This window comes from Chaetura pelagica, unplaced genomic scaffold (genome assembly GCF_000747805.2).
Source record: "Chaetura pelagica isolate M959 unplaced genomic scaffold, ChaPel_1.0 scaffold528, whole genome shotgun sequence".
NCBI classification, from domain to species: Eukaryota; Metazoa; Chordata; class Aves; order Apodiformes; family Apodidae; genus Chaetura; species Chaetura pelagica.
The window spans coordinates 78,613-104,764 of NW_009954306.1; the positions used below are offsets into that span (position 1 = coordinate 78,613).

General features: G+C 49.8%; 1 protein-coding gene across 1 annotated transcript; it reads right to left on the reverse strand.

The window, feature by feature from the left end:
• Positions 1 to 10,161: 10,161 nt before the first annotated feature.
• On the reverse strand, positions 10,162 to 23,374 carry TACR1 (tachykinin receptor 1). Its single transcript, XM_010003920.1, has 5 exons — positions 22,974 to 23,374; positions 16,206 to 16,400; positions 11,325 to 11,475; positions 10,844 to 11,040; positions 10,162 to 10,453 (listed from the first exon to the last, which is right to left on the reverse strand). Exons 1-5 carry the CDS (start codon positions 23,372 to 23,374, stop codon positions 10,162 to 10,164), a joined length of 1,236 nt encoding a protein of 411 aa, XP_010002222.1.
• Positions 23,375 to 26,152: the final 2,778 nt, after the last annotated feature.

Genomic DNA, 26,152 nt, shown 5'->3' on the forward strand with positions numbered 1-26,152 from the left:
GAGACTGGCATCTACTTGTCAGCACAGTTGAAGCACCTTGGAGGTCCAGGGCACTTCTAAAAGACACGAGTGACTTGTGTGTGAAGCAAAAACACTGTAGGGCTTTATTTTGTTCCCAAATACCTCAGGGTCTGAGCAAAGGGATCTGGCCCTTTCCCTCAGCTGCTCCAGAACTAGACCAGAAATGCTGTAACACCCAGGTTATGTCTTGTGTGGTGTCTTCCTGAGAGCAAAAGCTTCCAAACAAAGCTTCTTGATGTCTGCTGTAAACAAATCAATGTCTCCAGCTATACATCTGAAATGAAAGAAGCTGAAAGATCTGGGGAGGTTTTTAATGTCCAAATAAATAACTCCTGCCGTGGCAGCAGCAATATGTGGAATATTTGATTATTCTCACCCAACAGTGATGGCAAAGACAGAGATATTCATGCTCTTTATTTGTCTGGAAATTAAGAGAATGTATCATTTGGTGACAGGAACTTTTACAAATGGCTGCTCCTCTTTCAATCATCTCCCCGACTAATAAATCACTGGCAGGACTTTGGGAAACTTGATTTACAACTCAGACCTGCCGCTGGAGGATGTGTTTTGGAAAATCCCATGGTAGATGGAGGTGTGCTGGGGTTCTCCTGCTCTTGGAGGGAATGCTGAAAGCTCATTTAAGGTTTGCTTTGGGAGCTGGGAAGAATGAATGATGAAGGAAAGCCGCTGTCCACCCACCGGGCAGCAGTTGCTGCAGTACTTTTCCGCCTCCTGCCTGCACCTTGCCAGGGCTGTGGGAAGCTTTGGGGTGACACGGAACGCGGGGGATGTCTGAAGCTTCAGGAAAGTGTTGGAGAGGGGTGGGAACTGGAGGAGAAGAGCGGGAAGGGGGGAAGCTCCTGCGTAACCGCCGCAGCTGCCGCGGTGGGTTTGAAACCTTGTCGGTCACGTCCCCAGCGCTGCTGAGCTGCTCGGTGGGTCCCGGGGGCGGGCTGTGCTGACCGCTCCGCACCCACAACACGGGTAGCGTGGCAACCGGGATCTTCTCCAGCTGCCAGGCTTAAAAATAGAGCTGGGGCAGATTGGAACTTGCAGCCTTCTGGGGTTACTAGGACCTCTGCCCCCCGGGAGCATCAGACCTCGAGGGAGGGGGTGCTCACCCTGCAATGGGACTGCTGGAGGTTTGGCTTCTCTGTGGGTCGGGGGCACTCTGCATGTCCCCGAGTGTCTGGGGGCCCCTGAAGCCACCACACAAGCAGGGTCTCTTGTTGAGCTGCTGTGCCCCTCTATCAATGACCTGTAAACTAAAGACTGTCTAGTAACTTGTGTGTGCTGGAGCAGGTGCCACAGGAGCATCTCTTAACCCCGTGGTACTATTCTTACACAAACAACTGTAGCTCATTTCAGTAATAAAAGGCAATTTAATACCTGCTTGGCTGCTGACAGGAGCTAGGAAGGGTCTTGGTTTTCAGTGCAGATCCTTTTTGCAGACAAACGTCCTGAGGTCAGCTTCTCTGTCTGCTTTTCCCCTTCCAGAGAGTGCTGTCTGCTTTCAGCTTTGCTTATTGCAGGGCTGCTCCTGGTGATGCTCGTGACTCGGGGCACAAGGAAGAGGTTAAAACCTCACAAGAAGTAAATGGTTTGATTTCTCAAAGGCTTTATGAGGAAGGCCTGTTCCTGTGCAGCCTTCCTGTGCCCTGACTTGTCACTACACTGAAAAGGCTGTAACCTGGGTTGCACTAACACAGCTTGGTTGGGTTTCCCCCCCCCCCTTTAAAGAGTGTGGCTCTGAGTGTGTGAGTGTGTGAAAGACCATCCCACAGGGTTTCAGTGCTCGGAACTACCCTGCTAACTTATCCCTTTGTGATGAGCAGTAATGATCTGACCTTTTGTACTCTCATTTCTTGTTTTATCGCCAGGTAAAGCTCTTGTACTATAAAATCCAGGGTTTCACAGACCTGGTAATAGCTGTGAAATCAAATATAAAAACAACTTCAAGTGCAACAATGTACAAATCACAGGTAGCACAGGCTGGTGCTTCCAGCTGAGGAGAAGTCCTCCAGGTCCTGATGGAGCAATCAAGATAAGATTGCAGGGTCAAAAGCAGATGAGGGATGTGATGAGCTGTAAATCCTCTTGAGCTGTTGAGGCCAGCAGCAGCAAGATGAAGCTGTGCCTCTCCCCAGCTTCGGTCTGGCTGTGCCCACGCAACATCTCACGTTGTTCTTGGCAGTTTTCCCTTAGAAGCAAAGGGAAGAGAAATGGGCAGGCTGGTCCGGATGCAACCACCAGCCTGCAGCCCCTGGGAATTACACCAGCAATCCTTGCTGACGGCAGGAACCTGCTGCAGGGATGTTAGATGGGCTGCCTGGCTCGGTGGCTTGTTAATTCAGTTGAATTTGTTTTGTAATTTAGGACTCCTAGCAGTTTGGAATGATTATTTCAGAGTAGGTTGGTACCTGTGAATGAGAGGCTTACAGCAGAGCTGAGCTCCCACAGCTCTGTCTGCACAGGGGAGAGGAGAGTGGAACTGGGGTACATATTGGACTGGAATCCAAGAGGGCAAACAGTGATTCCCCACATCCCAGGAGAAGTCGGTGGGATTTCCAGGCTGCCATCCAGATGGGTGGGTGTTTTCAGAGGAGGTGACACCTTTGAGGGTGCTGGGGATGCCCTGTGCAGAGAGGAAAGGAAGATGGTTTGCAGAGCAGGACTTCACCATGATTCCCTGCTTGCACAGAGCACAGGGGAAGTCCTTGGGGAAGATTTTCTTGACAGATCTTGAGAGAGCATGTTGGAGCAGAGCTGCTCCAGAGGACATTGTCTCCATCCCTTGCATTCTCCATCCCTTGGGCATGCCAAGTGACTCAGAAGTCCCTGGAGATGTGCCCAGAGTGGCTCTGCCACTGGTTTTGTGGCCTTTTTTGTGTGTTGCTAATCAGTTCCTGGTGTGGGTAGTGTCAGCCTCTGCTGTCTGGGGTCGAACCCCAGGGAGTTCAGGGCAGGTAGAGCATTTTGGACCTGAATATCAACCACATCTCCCAGAGACACACGTCTTGGCAGAGGACTGTATGTTTGGAGTCACACATGTTTGTCTTCCTCTGCAAAGGTCAGGAGATACCAGAAGTGTCACCTAAGCTTGTCTTTGGGGTATGGATTCCTAAATTCCTCCATTTACATGCAAATTCACAGCCGTTTGATTATGCCATGCATCAGGGAAGCTTTCTGGATGGTGAACAGCTTGTAATAATCAGCTACACATCCCTCAACGCAGATATTATCTGTGTTGCGGTATCAGGGCTGTGTGTCTCTGCAGAAAGCAGAGTGGTTCAGAACAACCCTCCTTCTCCCTCTCTCTCCTTTTGCCTCTGTTGAAATTGCTCTTATTACCTCCCTGAAACCTTTTTAATCAACCTGGATGCCACAATCTGCTTTTGCAATAAGAGGAATAATGTTTTTGGAGGTGCTTTGCATGGTAATGATCTTCTCAGCCTGAAATGCTGTTATTTGGAATGACTGCATCTTCAGGACAGGCTTGTATTTCCTCTTGACACCTCGGTCTGCTGTAGCCAGAGTATTTTTTGTTGGGGAGCATGTAATTGCCTGATTTCTAACTTTCTTATAGGAAAAGGGAAGGGGGAAAGCAGGATGAGTTTGGCACAGGACTGAGTGTGTTGCCCACGGGAAGCTCATCGTGTTTGGGATCTCCTTCCTGGGGATATCTTCCAGGATGAAGCCTTGATCTTGTGTAGTGAGAGCACAGGTCCCACTGGGATTTCCTAGACCCTTCTGTGACACACTTCCCTGCTCATCAACTTGCTCAAATTAATAATAATTGACTTTTAATCAAGCCTATTACAGCCATCCAATTTAAGCAATCATCAGTCTCACCCACTCCCTTCCCTCAGGTATTTGCATCTCACCAACATGAAGGAATGTCCCTTTGACGTGGGTTCTTGGCTCCAGGAATATAAACCCTGCAGTTTATCTTCATTTCACGCTTGCAGCTGGATTGGTTTGATTTCTGAATCACCGCTGCGGGTTCTTAAATCTTTCATTAGCTTCTGCTTGATTCATTTAGTTCAGTAATAACAAGTAATTGCTTGTCAAAAGGACCAGACGCTGCTTCTCCGTGGCCTGTAATTCTCTACCAAGTAGCCCTGTTTTGTGGTGGGGAAACCAAAATCTACTGTAGTCTGTCCAGAAATAGAAGTGGGGAACTCATGAAGTTGAAGAACAAGAAGAATCCACTTCTCTGTCCTCTTTAAACTCCACTAGTTTCAGCTCTAACTTTCTCATCATGATTTAACAGACTATTTGGTGCTATGGAAACTCCAGTTTACACACTGGTGGATAGCAGCACGCAATTAGCTGTCTTTAATTTTAATTTTCTGGGGGTATTTTTGACTTGTATATTAAGAAAACATTTATGCAAAACACTGTGGAATCCATAAATGTTAATTAAGTTGAACTCATGGCTCTGCCACAGCAGATCAGGAGATTGATGGGTTCATTGGAGTCTGCAAAACTTGCCATGATGGCTGAGAGCAGCTATAAAAAGACACAATCATGTAGGTGATGACAAGTCTTCTCTGTAAAACAACCACCTTAAATTCTCCCCAGAGCCTCCCTCAAACCCACCAGGCAGTTTGATTTTGAGGGTTTTCCTATCAGATTGCTGATGCAGGATACACACAAACTGGGATGAACTGGGGCACAAGGATTTTGGATTTCCCTGCACCATTCCTGCAGTGCATTGCTGTGGCTGATGGGTATTTTTTATAACCAATAAGCAGATTCTCATCACTTTCATCGTGTGTGTGTGTGTATGGAGGTGCATTTAGGAACAGGTATGAACCCTTTGGGAAAGGTGATGTACTGATGCTGATAAATAAAATGACCCTTCCTTTGGATCTGATGCTGAATCCTGCTGTGAAGTGGGATCTGCCCTGGGGTTCCTGCTGTGGGGAAGCTTGGCTGGAAGCAGATGCCTGCATGAAGCACAGCAGTAGTGCCTGACACTGTTTACTCCTTCCCTCTCTTGTGCATGAAAAAATAACCCATGAAAATAAATAACAAGAGCTTAATAGGCACCTGGGACAGGACCTTTGGCAGAGATGCCAATCAGCTGTGCCTCAGCAACTTCTCTAATTAAAACCTGCTAATTACAGCTGGCTGGAGCTGATTGTGAGGGCTGGCTGGGTTGGGGGCTCTGCTCTGGGAGGTGCAGCATGGCTGGTTGTTCCTCACTTTCACGTTTTCTCTCCCACCAGGGTGGTGAGGCCTCAGAAAGCCAAGGGTTGCTATGTTGTCCTGGCACCTGCCCCAGCTGAGCAGTGGGGCTTGGGAAGCCCAAACCAGAGAGTGGAGCTGCTTCATTAAGAGACCTGCTCTGCCTTGCAGCCAGCTGGAGAGGTGGGAACACCAGTGGGGATCCAGGAACCTGGAGTCACACATCTGCTTCAGCCCTGTGCAGAGAAGCCACTGGCTGGTGAGTGCTGCCCTGTTCCAGGAGCCATTCCAGCCTTTCTGGAGTGCTGGGAATTGTGGGGCTGAGTTTTGAGAGCAATGCTTTTTTTTGCTGTAGTTTTGAATTTTCAGAGCACACCCCTCACACCACAGGTCCCCCCCCCAAAGCCCACCAGGTGCCTCTCACCCCTCTTTTCACCTCGTTTTGGCTTCACCATGTTTCACTGCTTCCCCTCCTGCTCCCACCATGCACCAGTTGCTGCCTCTCATCACGAACAGGTTGCAGTGTGCTCTCACAAAAGAAACATTTATTTATGAAAATCCACTTGGACAAACCTGATGAGCAGAGAGAGACCATTTTGGGGAGGAAGGTTGGATTTTTTTCTCTGTAGAGATGCTACTATGGGAAGAACTTCACCCAAAGCTCCCGTTGCCTGTCCCAAACACCAAACCCCAGAGGCATGTCCCAGCACATCTTGTCCCCTCACTGCCCCCCTGGCTCCTACAGTGTCATATTGCACAGAATCAGGAGGCTTTTTGTCTAGGATGGAAAGTTGAAGGGCAGAGACACCTGAATTTGTCCTTTCTCATCCTCAGCTGCTCTTGGGACTCACTGTCCCTTCTCAAGGTGCCATGACTGCCTTGTTTAATTGATGAATGTGATTTAGCTCCAGCTGAGATGGTATTTTGGGTGGATACACCCCAGGGAAAGGGGCTATTTGTGTATTTAGCTTTGCATTTGAAGTGCTGCATTAGTTATTCAGCTGGAGACAGGTTTTTTGGGGGGGCAGGATGGTGTGTTCAGTAGCTTATTAACAGATTCCTGAAGCTTGAGAGGTTGATTTTTTTTTAAAGTGTTTTTTAATGAAACAAAAGCTAGGAGCTCTTGGGCTGGGCACTTCGGCTGTGTGATCTGCAGGAGGGCTCTGGCTGGGACACAGCAAGCTAAAAAAACCGCATCAGCTCTGAGGAAATGCAGTGAGCAGCAGATCCTCCACCTCAAGTCACTCCCTGTAGGCAGAGCAGCCACTGCATCCCTCGAGGGACAGCAAAATAAAAATAATAGAGATAAGTGTGGGGTGGGCAGGGTTTTGTGTGTCCACCAGCAGTCCTGTTATGAGTGTTGTGAAGAACAGGGCCTGGTACTGGCTGCTGTGCTTTGCCTTCCATGTTTGTAAAGCTGCCTCCCTTTCCTGGCAAGCAGGCTCTTGGCTTTTGCTGTTTGTTTGTTTTGAGCTGGTGGGAGAGAAATGGTTAGACATGAAACAGGGTGTAAATGTTGTATTTTGGAGCAACTGAGCAGGTCTTGAGTTATGGATGGAGAGGGGAATTTGCTGCTTCATGCTTCTGCTGGGAAGTGGGACATCCTTCTAGGTGGGAAGAGTGATTTCTGAGTGCCAGGGAGTAAACCTGAGCTTATAATCAGTCCCTTGGGGGTAAGGAGCTGGCTTCAGGCTGGGATTTGGGTTTCAGAGCTCTCTCCTGCAACAGTTTTGGATTGGAGTGGGTTGTAATTGGGCATAGGCAGCTCCCCTTAATGATGGTGGGAGTTATCTGCGTGCCTCCAAGGAGGAGATGGCAAAGGGATGTGTGCAGACCTGCCGAATGATTCTCTCCAGATGCTATTATGTTGCATTCTAGAGCCAGGAAAGAGACAAAGCAACTGGCTCACTTTGAAATTTAATTTCTAATCAGAGATCTGCAAACAAACCTGGAAAACGGGCTTAATAAACCAGAAAAAGCCTCTGTGTTACAGCTGACCTGTCTGAAAGGAGAGCTGGAAATAGTGCAGAGGCTGGACTCACCACATGCCACATCCCCAAGGCTGGGCAGGGGTGTCTTGTTTTAAGCTTTTCAGTCTTCAAGAGAAGATTTGTCTGTGGCTTCACATCCAGAGAGTGTCCCAAGGGTGGTGAAACCAGCTCATGTTGCCTGGTACACATTGTTTATGGACACAGACCCGAGACAAATGTCCCATCTTGTGGGCTGGCCTAGATCCTAAATGTGAAAAGAGCCTTATCCCTGTTCCTGCCTCCCCTGATAAAGGAACTTGGCACTTGGAGGGGGAGAAAGAAAACCCAGGTTTGGGCACATTGTACCTGTTCACACAGAACATTTTGGCTTGCCTGCACCTGTCTCCATCTGTTGAATGATCCCGTGACCCGTTCCCATCAGCTTGGGCATCCCAGGCAGGCTCCACTGTGGTCATTGGCACTGTCTAGGAGAGGTGGGAATTTCTCCTACTTGATTTCAAGAGAGAATTTTCTTCAAGAAATATTTCAGGCTGGAAACTGTCAGCTTGAATCCAAGTCTCTGTGTGAGCCCCTGGGCTTGTCCCACGTTTCAGGCTGAGCACTGCTTGGAAGAAGACAGTTGTCATTTCTCTGCATGTCTCATGATTGTGGCATCCTTGGGGCATAAAACAGAGACAAAAGGGCAGCATGGTTATATATATTTATATCTATATACATATTTTTCTTTTTTTTTTTTTCTCTGAATGCTGACTTCTGTTGACTCACAACCTGATACAAACTCCTATGCTAGGGGGTGTGTGAAGCCAATCTCTGCCTTATTCAGCTCTCTAGCCCATTTAGAGATATTTGGTTTCCTCTTCAGTTTGGATTTGGGTTGGCAGCTGGGAGTCAATCAGCATTTGGCTCTGGTTTGTAGCACCTTCTTGTATATTGGCAGCACAGCTCCTGTGGAGTTGGGGGAAGAGTTTCATAATCCAGCCCTGGAGATAAAATCTTTGGCATCGCCCATCCCTTCAGTTCCTGCTTCCTGGGGCTGGTGGTTTGTTACAAAAACAAATCTCCAGGCAGGCTCGTGCCATTCCTCCCTTTCCACCCTGCACAGTTGTGGAAGGCAGTCACCAGGGAATGTGCCTTAAGGCGACAAGAACAGTGAGAAGTGGCAGCTTAAGCAGGACAAAAACGGTGTGTTCCAGCATGTGTGTGGAGCATGAGACTGTTGGGAATATCATGTAGTCAGGAAGGGTGTGGAAGTGGCTGGAAGAGCTGCTCCTCACTAGTGGCACTTGGCAGCATTTTGGGTAAAAATGGAGATGATTGCTCTTGTCAATCTTGTTTTGCAGCCATTTTGTTGCTCTTGGATCCATCTCTGTGCCCATTCATGGCATTTCTGCTGGAGTTGTTGCTTAAATTTGTGTGTTTTTATCTCCAAGAACCAATGTAGCTGAAGATTTATTAATGACTGGATCTTGCAACAGCCTGTTTGGAGACTGAAGATTTGATAAGCTCCAAAAGTCACCTCTCCTTTACCTCCAGAAATTACTGTGTGCTCAACAGGGACTGATGTTGGGCTTTAAAATGAAAGAGCCATTTCTTCGGCCTGGACAAACCTGTCACATGTCTCTCCAGCATTTTTATTTTGCATTGAATCCACTTTTGGAGCTGATTTCTACACCAGAAGTGAGAGATTGGACCAGCAGCAAGGAGCAGTTGATATAACCACCCCCAAAATGCCCCCAAAATTGTGAGTTTGTTCCCAAGCCATGTTTCCCCACTTGTCATTGACTTTCTTTTTCCCTTTGAGTTTATGTTCATAGTGAACCAAAGGAGCCCTTGGTACAATCAGCCCCAGTGAAAATCATCCACCATAACAGGATTAAAATATTAGATACATCCGTGTACACTTATAAACTTAATGTTTTAAGCAAAAGACAGAGGGATGAAAAGAAGTTTCCCTGATCAAAACAAAACCCAGAAAGTGGGAGTGAATAATTGAATGATCTCTGACTGAAAGATGTCTGCAAAATTCTTGTCTCACTGACAAAACTTGGGTTTTCTGGCAGAATTCTACCACACCCCTTTCTGTGCAGCTTGAGACATTTCCAGGCTGTGCCAACATTTCAGTATGGTCAGTCTGTTCTTCTCCAGATCTCCACAGGCTTCCAAAACCTCTGCAAGAAACATCAGCTTGGGCCTTCTAGGAAATCACAGTGATTGCTTTTGGCACGTGTGGTTGGTTAACAGCAATCAAAGTCTGGCTCTGTTCAGAAAGCCTTTTGGAGAGCCCTGTTTTGGTGAGCTGTGTTGTGGAGTGGCAACAGAAGACCATCATATAGAGGGATGTGGATGCTGGAGATGGAGGCACTGCAGAAATGCCTGGATGTGGGTTGAAGTGCCAGGTGGCCAGTGGTGCCCCATGGACGTACAGGCTCCTGATGTTGTAAACAGCAATTTTTGCTGGATTTTGGACTTGAATACTCTGGATAGTCATCTGGGAGTGACAGGGAGAATGAAATTAAAGGGGGGAGGAGGGAAGTGTAAGATTGGTTTGTTTTCCTGTGGAGTGAAATGTGCTGGGAGATCCTTGCAGAGAGGAGAGAAGCACCTGCCAATGTTGTACTTATGGTTTGGGAGAAAAATCCAGCTCTGGCCCATTTCTGCATCCTATCCACCTGCCTGGCATGTGGTGGACTGGACAGACAGTGAGCAAGGTGGAGGCAGCTACACCTCTCTGATCTTCACACACAAGCCATGGTTGTGCACATGGAACCAACCCAAAGCTTTTGCCCTTGGGCTCGCCCAAGTGAGTGGCACAGCACGAGATGGTGAAACAGCACAGAAAAAAGCCAGCACATCACAGACCAAGGTGGTGGCACTGGATGGGTTAGGTGTTGGAGCATCCCTGTGAAGGAAGGGGGATGGTGGCACCCTTGGGTAGCTGATGGAGCTGAGAAACTGCTTAGGTGAGCGTGTTGGAGTAGAAGCTGAAGCTTTCGGAGACTGTCTTGGAGTCGCTGCGGGAGGAGCCGTTGGAGGTCATGTCTACAGAGAGACGCTTGGCTTTGCTGCTCTCCTCCAGCTCCTCTTCAGCCATGCCCACTGCTGAGGACACAGTGGTCTCTATCCGGCTGGCCTTGTACATGCTGCTCTGTGTCTGCAGGTATCTGGCTGACTTCAACTCCAGGCCCTCGTACTCGCCTGCGCTGACAAACGGGCACCACCGAAATGCGTGTTTGAACCCCACGCGAAACCTGGGGGGACAAAAGAGGTGGGGAAAGGCAGGGGTGAGGGACATGGAGATGGCAAAAGGACCTTGCTAGGAGAGGGAAGACAGATCTAAGTGCTGCTAAACACCAAAAAATTACTGATCTTCACTAAGAGGAGGAAAAAACCTATGATAAATCCCAGTTAGGGTCAGGATGGTTTTCATACCTGCCTTCAAGTCCCACAGGAGCTTTTGGAAAGACTATTAAGGTGAATATTTGTATCTGCTGGAAGCATCCCCCTGGCAGAGGATGAGGGACATCCATCCTGCAAAAAAACTGTCCATCCATACTCTCCTCCATCAGATCTCTCAGTGTCTCCCCCTCCACCCCTTCCTGTTGCACCAAGAAAGTGGCCAAGAGTCCCTCGAAACCCACCTGTCGTTGAGGCAGCAGTAGATGATGGGGTTGTACATGGTGGAGCTCATGGCCAGCCACATGATAGCCAGGTAGACCTGCTGGATGAACTTCTGCAGGTACCACTCAGGGTTGAAATACTGCAGGGTGAAGTAGATGTGATAGGGCAGCCAGCACACAGCAAACGTGCAGACCACAATGATCATCATCTTCACTACCTGTGAGAAGAAGAGAGGGAAAGGAAGCAAAGTCATCTCCAGTCACCCTCCTGAAGGGGCCACTTCTTTTTACCTTGGAGACTTTTCCAGCCAGAAACACATGGTTGACACCTTGGTTTTTTAAACCATGCACGTTCATGGACAACACGCATCTGGAGGACACTCTCTGCTCTGTTAGCAATAACCATGCAACAAGACCTGACCTGTTTCCACTCCTAATGAAGTATTTTGGCCATGGTTAGTTGGAACCTGGTCATGGATGGCTCCTGCTTGGAGTTCCTTACCTTCCTCTTAGCTGAGACCTGCTCGTGGTAGCGGTCAGAGGAGTCGCCGGGTATCTCACTGGCCCAGAGGGTGATGCCAACCACAGTATAGGCACATCCTATCACCAGAAGTGGCAAGAAGTAGATCAGGATGGTCATGCAGAAGTGATACCTAGAAAATATGATGGTCATTGAGTGTCTCCTCTACCTGTTAAGTCTTTGTCTTGCAAACCAAGCTTGAGGGCAAAATACAATTCCTGCACACAGGAAGGACTCCTTACTTTCACCCCAATCTTTTTGAGCCTCTACTGCCAGCCTTTGGCACCCTGGCACCCTCCTGGGATGGGGTGCAGAGGCCTGTGAAGAACTTGTGTTACCTTCATAAAGCAAGGATGTCTTCACTGAAGTGGCTCTACTCTCACTTTTACTCTATTTACAACCCAATCATCCCAGAGATTAATTCTTGCTCTTATCACACCTCTTCTCTGGCAGTCCTGCAGGAACAAACATGGGGGTTTTTGATGTGTAGGGGATGAGAATATTAAGATGAAGGAATTAAAGCTTTTCCTGCAGGGCAAACAGTGGGTCTTGGATGCAGCTTGCCTAAATCCTCGTCCCCCGGGGGTTTAGCTGGACTCAGGCGGCAAAAAACACAATCCCAGTCCCCAAAACACAGCCTGAACCTTTGTTATGGTGGGAATTCAGTGGCCGGATCAGTTCTGAACTGAATTCAGTTCTCCATGCTTGTGGAAAGGGCAGGATTTTTGTGACTGTTTCTACTAGGTATAAATAAGCCCAAAATCAAAGGAGAGGGTCTGGATTAAACTGTGAGTGCAACTTAGGACTTGCTGTGAAGTTGGTAGAGCCATGGCAGCTTGCAAGACAAAAGTGGGCTCAGTGAAAGGTTTGTGTTAGATAGTAGCTGGTTTAAAGGGAAAAAAATAATGTTGTTTGTAACAAACAGGACAAGGATAGATGATTTGACCTTGCAGGTTCCTTCTGACCTTTGTAGCTTGCAAGAACCTCTCTCCTCTGCAGAAAGGTGAGCAATAGTGGTACAGAAACACAGCTGGTTTGCACCATGCTGGCTTGGAAAGCATCAGGTGTGCTGGAGGTAATTGTCTTGGAACAGCTTTAGGGTCTTTGCATGCATTTAGTGTGAAGGTGGTGAGAGCCTGGCTCAGATTGCCCAGGGAAGCTGTGGCTGCCCCATCCCTGGCAGTGCTGAAGGGCAGGTTGGATGGGGCTTGGAGCAACCTGGGCTGATTGGAGGTGCCCCTGCCCATGCAGGGGATTGGATCTAGATGATCTTTAAGGTCCCCTCCAACCCAAACCACTCCATGATTCTGTGATATGATTTCTGGGCTGCTCAAGTGTGAGGTGCTGCATCTTTTCAAGGCCATTCCTGCCCTGTGGCCACGCTCTGCTCTTGCACTCACTCATCCTTCTGGGAGCTTAGATTGAATAATATCTCCAAAGTGTAATGAATGGGGCAGGCTCATGCCTGGTGTCAATCCCACAGGGAACAGGGTTGGCCATGGACCCACCCCTGTTTTGTACCTGCAATCTCATTTGGCCTCTTCTTTGCCCAGCACTAATCACATTTCAGCTGGATTTCCTAGGGCTGTTTTTTGTTTTGCTAATTGAAGAGGCGTCTCTGTGGCTTCACCATGAGGGTCTTGCTGTGGTTCCCATCAATGCAGGGTCTCAAACCAGCTGCCAACAGCTGGGAAGGATGCAGAAATGCTCCAGAGGAGCTGTCAGATAATGTAAGCAGGACAGACCCTTATTTTCAGAGCTGCCAGGGCCTGGCAGGGACAGAGATTTCCAAAGATTCTTTTATTTCTTGGACCCTGGGTGCTGAAAAATGATGTCCATGTGAGAGCTTCCCTATATGGGACTCCTCTCAGTGGTGTCCAGTGACAGGACCAGGGGCAATGGGCACAAACTGGTACACAGGAGATTAAAGCTGAATATGAGAAAATATTTATTCCCTGTGAGGGTGGCAGAGCCCTGGGACAGCTGCATGGGAAGGCTGTGGAGTCTTCATCCCTGGAGACATTCCAAACCCATCTGTACATGATGTGGGATCTGCTCTAAGGGATCCTGCTCTAGAAGGGGGTTTGACTAGATGATCTACAGACGTCCTTTCCAACCCTGACCATTCTGTGATTCATTGATCTGCAAGGATTGCAGGATCAGAGCACACAGAGAGGCCTAGAATTGGTCATGTAAAGGTCTTGGGTGTGGGATAAGGGTCTTGTCAAGGATGGAGGAGCCCGTAGGAGTTATGGGACAGGAATGTTGGGAGCTGCCATCTCCTTTTGCATTGCAAAGCCCAGATAGCTGCTGCAGGCTGTTGTCTTCCAGAGAAGCTGGAGACTGGAGTGGCTTTTTCCCCTTGACAAACTGAAATGGCAGCTAAGAAAATTGGAATAGATCAGGCATCTGTTTTGAAACCAAAGCTGGGAATCAGGGATTAGCAGGGCTGAGGAGCTGCTGAATGGAATCGAGCTTGGATCACCAGCTCCTGTAGCAGACACAGCACCTCACCTGCACCTCTATTTACTTCCCCCTATAGGAGTGGCCTGAGAACAGGACATTTTCCCAGTGAAAAAACCTTCCTGTGCACATCCCTGTCTCTGATCCTCTCTACATGCTGGGGTCGTGCTTCTTGGGCTCCATTTGCTAAGAGAAAAGACTTGGTGGTGTTGGGAGAAGTCCCCTGCTTTCACTGTGAACTAGAGGATAATATTCTTTTTCATTGTGGCATTGGAAAAGGATGCCTTCCTGAAATAACTGCCCCAGGCCACACCAGGGGGGGTGACAGTGGCCCAGCCACCTGTCCCTGAAAAGTTATTTTGGGACAGTAAAATAACATCCCGGGCTCTGCCCTCTGCAAGTGGCTTGGTGCAGTTTGGAGTCGTGCTGCTGAGCTGCAACTCCAATTTCCATCCTCACTAAACCTTTGGGATTTGGCTATTGAAAAAGCTCCTGTTTAGCATCTGCTTTCCTGGCTGCAGAGCCCCCTGGCTGGCCCCCTGGATGTGCTCAGGCTCTGAAGCAGCGCCCCGGCTTCCAGCAGCAAATCATTCCTGGCTTAATGGTAAATCATTCCTAGGTTAATGGTGGCATTTTCCTCTTGAATTAGCTGTTTGAAAAAGGGACAGCCCTGGCGTCCAGCTGCATGACAAATGAGCTGTCAAAGCCAGTCCCTGAGCTCGTGCTGGGTGCTGCTTGGGTCCCAGAGGGGGCTCAGCCCCATCCCAGCCACGTGGGCAGCATTCCTCTGCTCTAGCTCTATTTATCACTGTAGCCTGGAGTAATGAAGGTTGGAAAACACCTCTGGAGATCAGCTGGGCCAGCCCCAGCTCAGTTCTTGCCATCCCTGCCTTGCAGTGCAAATAAACAGTGTGATAATAAATGACACTATCCAGCTCTGCGACCCGCCACTCGCTGCTAACTGGCAAACTTATCTCATTTGTCTTGCACAGAGGCCCTTGCCAGGCTCAGGTTGGCTTTCAACACCTCTGTGTGGGTGTGGGTGTCTCTGCTTTGGCTCCAGCACAATTTCCCAGCCCTAATTCATTGCTCCACGGGGCTGGAGATCACAAATGCCTATTTTTTCCCCCCCTCTGCCTCTTTTTCCTCTCACACATGACATTTAACTCGCTGCACGACTCATGGACTTCAAAGAGCAAAGCCCAGAGGGCTGCTGGGCTGACAGGCTGGCAGGGCTGCCCAGACCCTTTGGAAATGCCAAATGTAATTAGCTGGTACCTTAACAGGAAGGAAAGAGACCCCTGCTGAGCCCTCCTAGCCCAGCATTTGCCTCCCAGCCTGAGCTGATGCCACAGAGTCTCTTTTTATTGCTTTTTTTTTAAAGTGTGGAGTGAATTTTTGGCCATTTAGACTTGGTAAATCCTAAACCGTTTTTGTTTTTTTTTTCCCTGTTATTGGGATGGGCTGGGACAGGGATATGCTAGAGAGTCCAGTGAGGGCTACAAGGATGATGAAGGGACTGGAATATTTGTCACGTGAGGAAAGGCTGAGAGACCTGGGGCTGTTTAGTCTTGAGAAGACTGAGAGAGGATCTTATTCATGTCTACAAATATCTGAAGGGGGGTGTCAGGAAGGGGCCAGGCTCTTCTCAGTGGTGCCTTGTGGTTGGACAAGGGGCAATGGACATAAACTAGAACACAGGAACTTCCACCTCAACATGAGAAAGAACTTCTTTCCTGTGAGGGTGAGGGAGCCCTGGGACAGGCTGCCCAGAGAGGTTGTGAAGTCTCCTTCTCTGCAGACTTTCAAAACCCTTCTGGACACATTCCTGTGTGACCTGCCCCAGGTGATCCTGCTGCAGCAGGGGGGTTGGACTGGATCTTCAGAGGTCTCTTCCAACCCCTGTGATTCTGTTGCTTGGCCAAGATACCCCTAGTAAAACTACTGATCTCTCACAGGAATAACTCTTGCCCCAGGAAGCCTTTAGATGTGTGGATTGCAGGAACAGTGCTATAGAAGCCAGGCTGATTTCTGTGTATGCGTAAGTCCTGGAGGCAATGCAGACCCCTCCCCCCAACAAAATATGGTGTCTCAGCCATTTTATGTGACTTTGCCCTGAGGATGAGCATCCAAGAAGGGCAACATTTGGAACACAAGAAGCACTGAACTCATCTTAATTCACTTCAATTTGCCCCAAGATGATATGAATAGAGATTTTGATACTGTTAACTACATTTCACCAGCCCTTGCTAGGGAAGGGGGAGGTTTTCTCCACCCCAGGGAACTCTGAGCCATTCCCATCCTTCTTAATTTCCTGTTTTTTTATACTTTTTGGGATCTATTTTGGGTTTTTTTTGGCTGTGCAGTGACTCGTCCCCACTGCTGGGAAGTTCAACTCACGTTTTTCCGTAGACATTGGTGCTGTGCTCTGGCCACTCCACCAGACACACCAGCCGGCCAGGCAGCTCCTCCATCACTGAGTAGTATCCCTGGGGGAATGCCAGCAGGAAAGCCAGGAGCCAGATGACACCAATGACCACCTTGGTGGCAGTGGCTGAGAGCCGGGGCTGCAGCGGGTGGATGATAGCCATGTACCTGCCAGGTGGAAAAAGGAGAAATGAAGGCTGCAAGGTTCCAAATGTAGCATTTTTGGGGCTGTTTTAGGTCTCACTTTCATGGGGGGTTGTACTTTTGACACCACTTTAATACATCCTGGCAGCCCCTCACTCCACATAATGCAAAAAGCATCAGGGATCATCCATCAGAAACATCTCTGGGAGTCTTGAAACAGGAGCCCCAGAGCCTCTTCGGGGTGATGGTGGATGAGAAGGTCAACATGAGGTGGCACCGTGCACTGGAGCTCAGAAACCCAGGGATTTAGATTAAATATTAGAAAAGGTTTCTTCACTGAAATGGTAATTAGACACTGGCACAGGTTGCCACGGAGTCTCTATCCCTGGAGGTGTTTAAGAGGCTTGAAAATGTGGTGCTGAGTGACATGGTTTAAGCACTGGACTTGGGTTAATGGTTGGTAGAGTTGGGTTATGGTTGGACTCGGTGATCTTAGAGGTCTTTTCCAACCAGAACCATTCTGTGGAGGGAGGTGAGGAAGAGGGGCATAGCCCTACATGAGCATCCTGCATCCTGCCCTTGCAGGTTACAGCAGTGTGTGACAAACCACTGTGGGGTCTTCAAGTCCACATTTTTTAAAAGGAATTGGCTCTTGGTTGAGGATTTAAGGCCAGATTTCCTGCGTTAGGGAAAGGTTTTATTCCCTGTGCATGGAGGTGGCACCAGGAACTGGCCATTTTCCTGCCGAAGCTGTTGGGTTGGGAAAACTTAATGACCCCTGTTCCTCAAAACAAAATTACCTGCAGCTGTTTTCCTTTGGGATGTGGCAGCACCACCTCCAAGTGCAAGTTTTGCACACTCAGGATCACCCAGCTCCTTGCAGGAGAGTTGCAAACTGATGTAATACCCTCCATTTCCCTTCCACCTTTCCCACCACAGTGAACATTTGACGTCCCCCATTTTTAATGAGCCTGGCACTGAGGCACCCAGCTGCACGCCAGACGCCACCCGATGACGTGGGTAATGTCATTTACTGCTCTTTAAATATTTTATTGTGTTTTGGGGGAGAGCGTTACCATGATGACACAACAGCATTTGTACCAGGGCAGCTCCGAGCATATCGGTTATTAAATAGATGCTGCATTCCAGGCAGTGTAGCCCTCTATTAATTGCATCTGGAAATCTGGATTCTGCCTGGATAACTAACATTAAACAATTGTAATGGAGATGAGATTGATACAATAAGAAAAAATTTATGAAGCGTCCTTCATCCCAGAGTTTCTTTATCTGCTTCGTTAAGTAAGAAGGATGCGACAGATAAGAGATAAGTAACCAAGAGGACATGGGGTTTGTGCCTTTTATTGCACAACGGTTCCCCATCCTGAGCAAAGAGGGGTTCAGTACTGAGTCAGTCCTGGTGGAATTTGCAACCAAGTCAGAGCAGATGCCCTGCACTGAGGTGGGTCAAATACCTCCAGCACGGCTCCTGGTCTTTCCTACCCAAAAAACAAAAGGCTCTGTAGAGAAAAACCTGCCTTTTGGTTTTCTATGAGGGTTTTGTTGCAAAAGTGGATCCAAAAATACTGACCCTCATAGAATGGTGGGGGTTGGAAGGGACCTCTGGAGGTTATCCAGTCCTACCCCCTGTCGGAGCAGGGGCACGAACTGGCCTTGGTGAGTGACTCCTTAGCAAGGCCATCAGGCTTTCCAACTCCCAGCTGGAAAATGATTGGAGCCAACTCTCTGCTGAATATCCAGCAGCTTTACAGGGTTTTCATAGAATCATGGAATGGTTTGGGTTGGAAGGGACCTCAAAGATCATCTAGATCCACTCCCCCTGCATGGGCAGGGACCCCTCCCACCAGCCCAGGCTGCTCCAAGCCCCATCCAACCTGCCCTTCAGCACCCCCAGGGATGGGGCAGCCACAGCTTCCCTGGGCAACCTGGGCCAGGCTCTCACCACCCTCACACCAAAGAATTCCCTCCTCACCTCCAGCCTCCAGCTTCCTCTCCCAGTTTTCATCCATCTCCCTCATCCCATCCCTCCCTGCCCTTGTCCCAAGTCTCTCCCCAGCTCTTCTGGAGCCCCTTCAGGCACTGGCAGGTGCTCTAAGGTCTCCCTGGAGCCTTCTCTTCTCCAGGCTGAACACCCCAACTCTCACAGCCTGTTTTACTGTGTTCAGTGATGTTTGATTTCTTGGGAGAGCAAAAAGCTGGTCTGGTGATGGCGCAGGTGGCGCCGCGAGGCTGCTCACCTAAACCCTGAGCTCCTTTCACTTCTCCCTTCCTCTTCCCCCTTCCAAATTACATCCCAACAGGGCAAGATTATACAGCACCGGGTGCAGATCAGTGTCCTGCACTGGAAACCCCAGAAGTCCATTAAGTCAAGATTTAAAAAAAAGCCCCAACAAGCTGGTGCTATATTAGGGTGTAAATGACTAATTAATCTGTCTGCGTGCTGATGTAATTTGTTCTCTCCAGAGGGTTTTTTTCTGCAGTCATCATCTCCTGTGAAAGGCAGGGGGTCACTGTGCTGGTGAATATGTTCCTGATATTCAGCTGGATTGTCCAACGTGGGAGTTCAAGCTTGTAAGCAGTAAATAATTTTCTGAGCCAGTTTTTCTGCTGCAAATAATATGGGGTTAGGGAGATACTAACTGGTCTCGGTTGCAAACGAGCAATTTTAGGAGTTGTGGTGGTGAAAGAATGTTTGTGGATTTGATGTTTCTCCTGTTGGTAAATTGATGAATCTTAAGACACCTAATATAATTTGATAATCCATTTGGAAATTAAAACAAAAAAAAAAGAAGATGCCAGTTGGATTGCCCAGCCAAGTGTGGTGATCTGGCAGTGCTGGTGCTGGTGGAGGGCTGAGGGGGCTCTTTTAATGAGCAAAACCAGCAAGTCTAGGAGTTGCGGGAGGTTAGTCCCAGGTAGGTGTTTAGGAGTGGAGGATGCTTTGCAGAAAAAGGGAAATTGCTTTATATAAAATAGCCTGAATGCTGCACAATCTGTCTTCACCCTGAGCTCAGGGCAGGGCTCTCACCCTGCTCAGGGTTTGTTCAGTCTGTGGTGTTTCCAGCTTGGCTCACTTCCAGGTTTGAGATCAGACACGATTCTTTTTCTGATTCTGCAAATAATTGGGGATCTTCACCTTGCTGGTTCCCTTATCATGGGAACTCATTCATTCCAAAGTTTGCTAACAGTGGTGCTTCTCAGAAGGGAATCCAGGGCTCAGGGAGAGTGTCAATGGTTTATCTAACAAAGCTCCATCCTACATGCCAGAGATATTGCAACTTAGAGATGTCCAGAGTGATTTTTTTTTTTCCCCTCTATGTGTGGCTGCAAATTAGCTTGGACTCACCATGGGCACTGCTGGGCTTTCACTTTTCCTGGGAGACTGGAAAAAAACAAGATTTTCTGTCTCTCTTTTTCAAGTGAATTAATTCACTGGGAGAGTTTGAGGCTGGAAGGGGATGTGTGATGTGCACTGAAACACCCGAAAACGAAGGACATGGCAAATTGTAGAGTGCCAAAGAGAGCTGCTTGTCCCCCACTGCTGCAGGATGCTGAAAAGCAGCATCATGGCTTTTCCTGAGCAGACGTTAGTATCTGCCAGCCTTGACTCCTGAATTTCCTGCTATTGTTGCAGGGTTCAGAACAACCCTCACGACAGAATTACCTTCTTTTTTTGGAGCTATTGTGCCCAGGCTGAAGTAGGTCCTGGTGAAAGAGCGGATGGTCTAGCTTAGAGCAAAAGCTTTATTATTTTTCTTGCACAAACCCATGGCAGGTTTTGCTAAAAAAAACAAAACAAAAACACAAAAAAAAGCCATTGGGGGAATCAAACCCACAACCCACTTCTCTGCTTGTTCTCTCAAGAACAAGCCGAGTCTTTCCAAGGCAGTTTCATCTCCTCCGGCGAGGACGTTCTGGAAATTGCTGGCAGAAAGCACAAGAGGAGATGATTTAGGGGAGCAATCTGTGGGCTGACGTTCCTCTGAGCCCTCAGACTCCATGTCTGACTGCTCTGATGGATGACTTAATACAGTTTGGGAACAGGAGGCACATTCAATTCTATTTTCCTGGTTTTTGATGGAAATCAGAACTGCAGTCATGGTTGGTTTCAGAGCCATCCTGGCTGTGAATACACCTATTTTGCTGAATCCACCTTACTCTGCTGCTCCAAATTCAGGTACTTGCTTTCCTTGTTCCCACACAGCTTTTTCCTTTTGGGTTCCATGCAACAACTTCCTGCATTTCATTCATTCAAGTTGCTATTGTCAGGTCTTGGACACAGGAAAACAGGCAGTTTTCCAGCCCTTGGAAATATTGTTGCATGCCACTTGCCTGGAGAAGCAAAGAATGGACTTTGTTGCCTTCACCTTCCCATTTTTCCACCTCCTTGGAAATTTGGGGCCAAGGAATGCAGCAGGTAGCTCTATGCAGGAAGTGTTTCCACACTGAGGCTGCAGCTTCTTCTGGGTCCTTCTTGGTGAGCCAGCCAAGCCTGCACACACAGGTTTTGCAGCCCAGCCATGGGTAAGTCAACCCTCTCTAAAGTGTTTGCAGAACCAGGAAGAAAGCTGAAAATGCCAATTCCTCCCCCAAAAAGTCAGCCCTGGGCTCCCAAACCTGCCTTTGCTTCTCATTTTGCATATGCTTTTCCAGCTTCCCCTGGCAAATTGGCTTTTCTGGTTATTCCAGGGTGTGGAGTGAAGGCTAAAACCCAAATTATTTAAAATAAAATAATAAATCTCTTTAATTCATCCTACCATTAAAGGGTCTTTTCCAGCTGATCTCAAACATCCTCAGATACTCCTGAAACAGAGCCAGCAACACCAGTGGGTAGGAACTGAGCCACACTGGCAGAATTCCTCTTTTTATTTGTTATTTCCTTAAATCTCCCCACATCTCCAGTAGGAGAGGTTGGCTCTGCCCGATTTGTTTCACGGAGAGGGTCTTGTAGCCACTCCAGAGCAAAACAAAATCCAAGCCTGTTTTAAAATGATGAGAGAGCATCATCCAGCTCTGTTTTCCAAGCTGTCAGTGAGTGAGTTGTGGCAGCACTTGGATTTCTCACCGGGAAAGATCTGTGCCAGGTTGTGCAGCACTTTTAGGCAGCAGCTCCAAACGTGCTGCCATACGGCAACGCCAGCCTCCTCCTCCACCACTTATCTCTGACCAAAAATCTCTTTTACTCCCTGGGAAGTAGGACCCAAAATGAGGAATTGTGAAGCTGAGCTGTCTTCACAGAATCATGGAATGGTTTGGGTAGGAAGGGACCTTCAAGATCATCTAGATCCAACCCCCCTGCATGGGCAGGGACACTTCCCACCAGCCCAGGCTGCTCCAAGCCCCATCCAACCTGCCCTTCAACACCCCCAGGGATGGGGCAGCCACAGCTTCCCTGGGCAACCTGGGCCAGGCTCTCACCACCCTCACAACAAAGAATTTCCTCCTCATATCTCACCTCAATCTCCCCTCCTCCAGTTTTCATCCATCCCCTCCTTGTCCTCTCACTCCCTGCCCTTGTCCCAAGCCCCTCCCCAGCTTTCCTGGAGCCCCTTCAGGCACTGGCAGCTGCTCTAAGGTCTCCCTGGAGCCTTCTCTTCTCTAGGCTGAACACCCCAACTTTCCCAGCCTGCCTCCAGCCCTCCCATCATCTCTGTGGCTCCTCTGGACTCTCTCCAGGAGAGTGTTTGGGAAATATGTTGTGTTGGACAAATCTGTTGCTCTTGAGATGCCTCTACTCATGAGGGGACTGTGAAGCTGTTGGATTTTCTCTCTAGTGCTGGTGTGAAAATGCCACCAAAGATTTCTTGGAAAGGGAGAGGGGAGCTGGAGGTGCTTGGTGTGTGGCTGTTTTGTGTCCCTCCACCCCTTTCTCATTCCTGGGGGTTGGGACGGCAGTGTCCCCTGTGCCATCATGCCCTGCCAAACGCTGGCTGAACTTCTGATGGTGGCAAAACACCGGCAAGATCTCTCTCTGCCAGCAGCAGAAACCAGGCAGTGAAAAACACCCAGACCAACCAAGCTGTGCTGGTTGCAGCTGAAGGGGATAAATCCCTCGCACTGGTCTTTCCCCCTTGACCCCACTGATGAACTCACGGTGGGTTTGCTGGGGGTCAACACTCACCCAGATCCTGGTGCCGATGCTCAAGACAGTTCCCAACCCAGACTGAGCAACACAACACAGCTCCTACAGCACCAGGGAGGCACATCCAACACAGGTGTGTATTTTATGTCATGAGTGATGCCATTTTGTGCTAAATACCGAATTTGCTTTGAAATGAGGAGGTTGGGGAAGGAATGGATGGTTCTGCAGAGGAGCTGGGAAGGGAGAGGACAGCGATGCTACAAACACACACCCAAGACACACAACCAATGGGCTTTTAAAGCCTTTTCTTGAGCTTCTTTCACAGAGCTGACAATGGATTCCCAAAGCCACCTGCAACCAGGGCACGGAGAGGGATTATTTCTAGCTCCCTTTTACCCAAATGAGCTTGGTTTTAATTGCAATGCCCTCCCAGGACTGGAGATCAGAGAGAGCTGAGCACATTACCCAGTGCTGGGGAGGGTTTGGGGTTTGCTCACCTGTCCAGGGCGATGGCCGTCATGGAGTAGATGCTGGCGAAGACAGCGGCGATGGGGAAGAAGTTGTGGAACTTGCAGTAGAGCAGCCCATAGTACCATTCGTTGTGGATGGCATAGGTGAAGTTCACCACCGTGTTGAAGGCAGACATGGAGGCTTCGGCAAAAGCCAAGTTCACCAAGAAGTAGTTGGTGACGGTGCGCATCCTCTTGTGAGCCAGGATGATCCACATCACCACCACGTTCCCCACCACTGACACCACCACGATGAGGGTGTAGGCAACAGCCCACAAGGCCACCTGCCAGGGGGGCTGCACAAACTGGTTGGCAAAGGACTCGTTCAGGGAGGTGTTGAGGAGCCACTGGTGCTCCAGCTCCGCTTCCAGAGGCAGAGCATTATCCATCGTGCCACGACACTGCTGGACCAGGAACACGAATGCTTTGGGGTGCAGGTCGCTCCTGGATTAGGGTGCAGCAGGACCAGGAACACAAATGCTTTGGGGTGCAGGTCCCTCCTGGATTAGGGTGCAGCAGGACCAGGAACACAAATGCTTTGGGGTGCAGGTCCCTCCTGGATTAGGGTGCAGCAGGACCAGGAACACAAATGCTTTTTGTCCTCTCACTCCCTGCCCTTGTCCCAAGCCCCTCCCCAGCTTTCCTGGAGCCCCTTCAGGCACTGGCAGCTGCTCTAAGGTCTCCCTGGAGCCTTCTCTTCTCTAGGCTGAACACCCCAACTTTCCCAGCCTGCCTCCAGCCCTCCCATCATCTCTGTGGCTCCTCTGGACTCTCTCCAGGAGAGTGTTTGGGAAATATGTTGTGTTGGACAAATCTGTTGCTCTTGAGATGCCTCTACTCATGAGGGGACTGTGAAGCTGTTGGATTTTCTCTCTAGTGCTGGTGTGAAAATGCCACCAAAGATTTCTTGGAAAGGGAGAGGGGAGCTGGAGGTGCTTGGTGTGTGGCTGTTTTGTGTCCCTCCACCCCTTTCTCATTCCTGGGGGTTGGGACGGCAGTGTCCCCTGTGCCATCATGCCCTGCCAAACGCTGGCTGAACTTCTGATGGTGGCAAAACACCGGCAAGATCTCTCTCTGCCAGCAGCAGAAACCAGGCAGTGAAAAACACCCAGACCAACCAAGCTGTGCTGGTTGCAGCTGAAGGGGATAAATCCCTCGCACTGGTCTTTCCCCCTTGACCCCACTGATGAACTCACGGTGGGTTTGCTGGGGGTCAACACTCACCCAGATCCTGGTGCCGATGCTCAAGACAGTTCCCAACCCAGACTGAGCAACACAACACAGCTCCTACAGCACCAGGGAGGCACATCCAACACAGGTGTGTATTTTATGTCATGAGTGATGCCATTTTGTGCTAAATACCGAATTTGCTTTGAAATGAGGAGGTTGGGGAAGGAATGGATGGTTCTGCAGAGGAGCTGGGAAGGGAGAGGACAGCGATGCTACAAACACACACCCAAGACACACAACCAATGGGCTTTTAAAGCCTTTTCTTGAGCTTCTTTCACAGAGCTGACAATGGATTCCCAAAGCCACCTGCAACCAGGGCACGGAGAGGGATTATTTCTAGCTCCCTTTTACCCAAATGAGCTTGGTTTTAATTGCAATGCCCTCCCAGGACTGGAGATCAGAGAGAGCTGAGCACATTACCCAGTGCTGGGGAGGGTTTGGGGTTTGCTCACCTGTCCAGGGCGATGGCCGTCATGGAGTAGATGCTGGCGAAGACAGCGGCGATGGGGAAGAAGTTGTGGAACTTGCAGTAGAGCAGCCCATAGTACCATTCGTTGTGGATGGCATAGGTGAAGTTCACCACCGTGTTGAAGGCAGACATGGAGGCTTCGGCAAAAGCCAAGTTCACCAAGAAGTAGTTGGTGACGGTGCGCATCCTCTTGTGAGCCAGGATGATCCACATCACCACCACGTTCCCCACCACTGACACCACCACGATGAGGGTGTAGGCAACAGCCCACAAGGCCACCTGCCAGGGGGGCTGCACAAACTGGTTGGCAAAGGACTCGTTCAGGGAGGTGTTGAGGAGCCACTGGTGCTCCAGCTCCGCTTCCAGAGGCAGAGCATTATCCATCGTGCCACGACACTGCTGGACCAGGAACACGAATGCTTTGGGGTGCAGGTCGCTCCTGGATTAGGGTGCAGCAGGACCAGGAACACAAATGCTTTTGGGTGCAGGTCCCTCCTGGATTAGGGTGCAGCAGGACCAGGAACACAGATAGTTTGGGGTGCAGGTCCCTCCTGGATTAGGGTGCAGCCATTTTGGGGTGTGTGGCTGGTTCAGGGCAGAGGTCTCTCCTGGTTCAGGGTGCAGCCAGCTTGGGATGCACAGCCAGTCTGGGCTGCAGGTCCCTCCTGTCCCTGGGTGCAACTGGAGAAGGGTGTTCAGCCATGTCAAGGCGCACGGCTGGTTCAGGGCATGAGTCCTTCCCAGTTTGGACACGGCTGGACTGGGATGCACAGCTGGTTCAGGGTGCCAGTCCCTCCCAGTTCAGGCACAGCTGGACTGGGCTGCAGGGCTGGTTTGGGCTGTGGGTCCCTCTAGGCTTGGATGCAGCTGCACCAGGGTGCAGATTTCTCCCAATTCAGGGTGCAGATGGTTCAGAGTGTGGGTCCCTCCTAATCCAGGACCAGAGCAGGATGAGGGTCCCTCCCCATTCAGGACCAGAGAGGGATTCGAGTCATTCCCAGTTCCCTCCTGCTTCGGGTGCCGCCAGTTGGGATGCAGGTGCCTCCCAGTTCAAGACTGGAGCTGGATGCGGATCCTTCCCGGCTCCGTGTGCGAGACGATTCAGGATCACAGTGGAATTCGGGCTCCAGCCGGTTCAGGATGCAGGTCCCTCCCCGTTCCGGACAGGAGCAGGATGCTGGATGCAGATCCCTGCGGGTTCGGTACCGGAGGAGGATGCGGGATGCAGGTGCCTCCTGGCCCAGGACCGGAGCAGGATCCGGGTCCCTCCCGGCTCGGTGTGCGAGTCCCTCCCGGTTCGGGAGGCAGCGGGTCGGGATGCGGGTCTCTCCCGGTTAGGACCGGAGCAGGATGCGGATCCTCCCCGGTTCGGGATGCAACTGGCCGGGTTGCGGATCCCGTGTCCCCCCACCCCTCCCCGGTTCGGGACCGGAGCAGGACCGGGGAACAGCCGGTGCCCGGGGGGCGG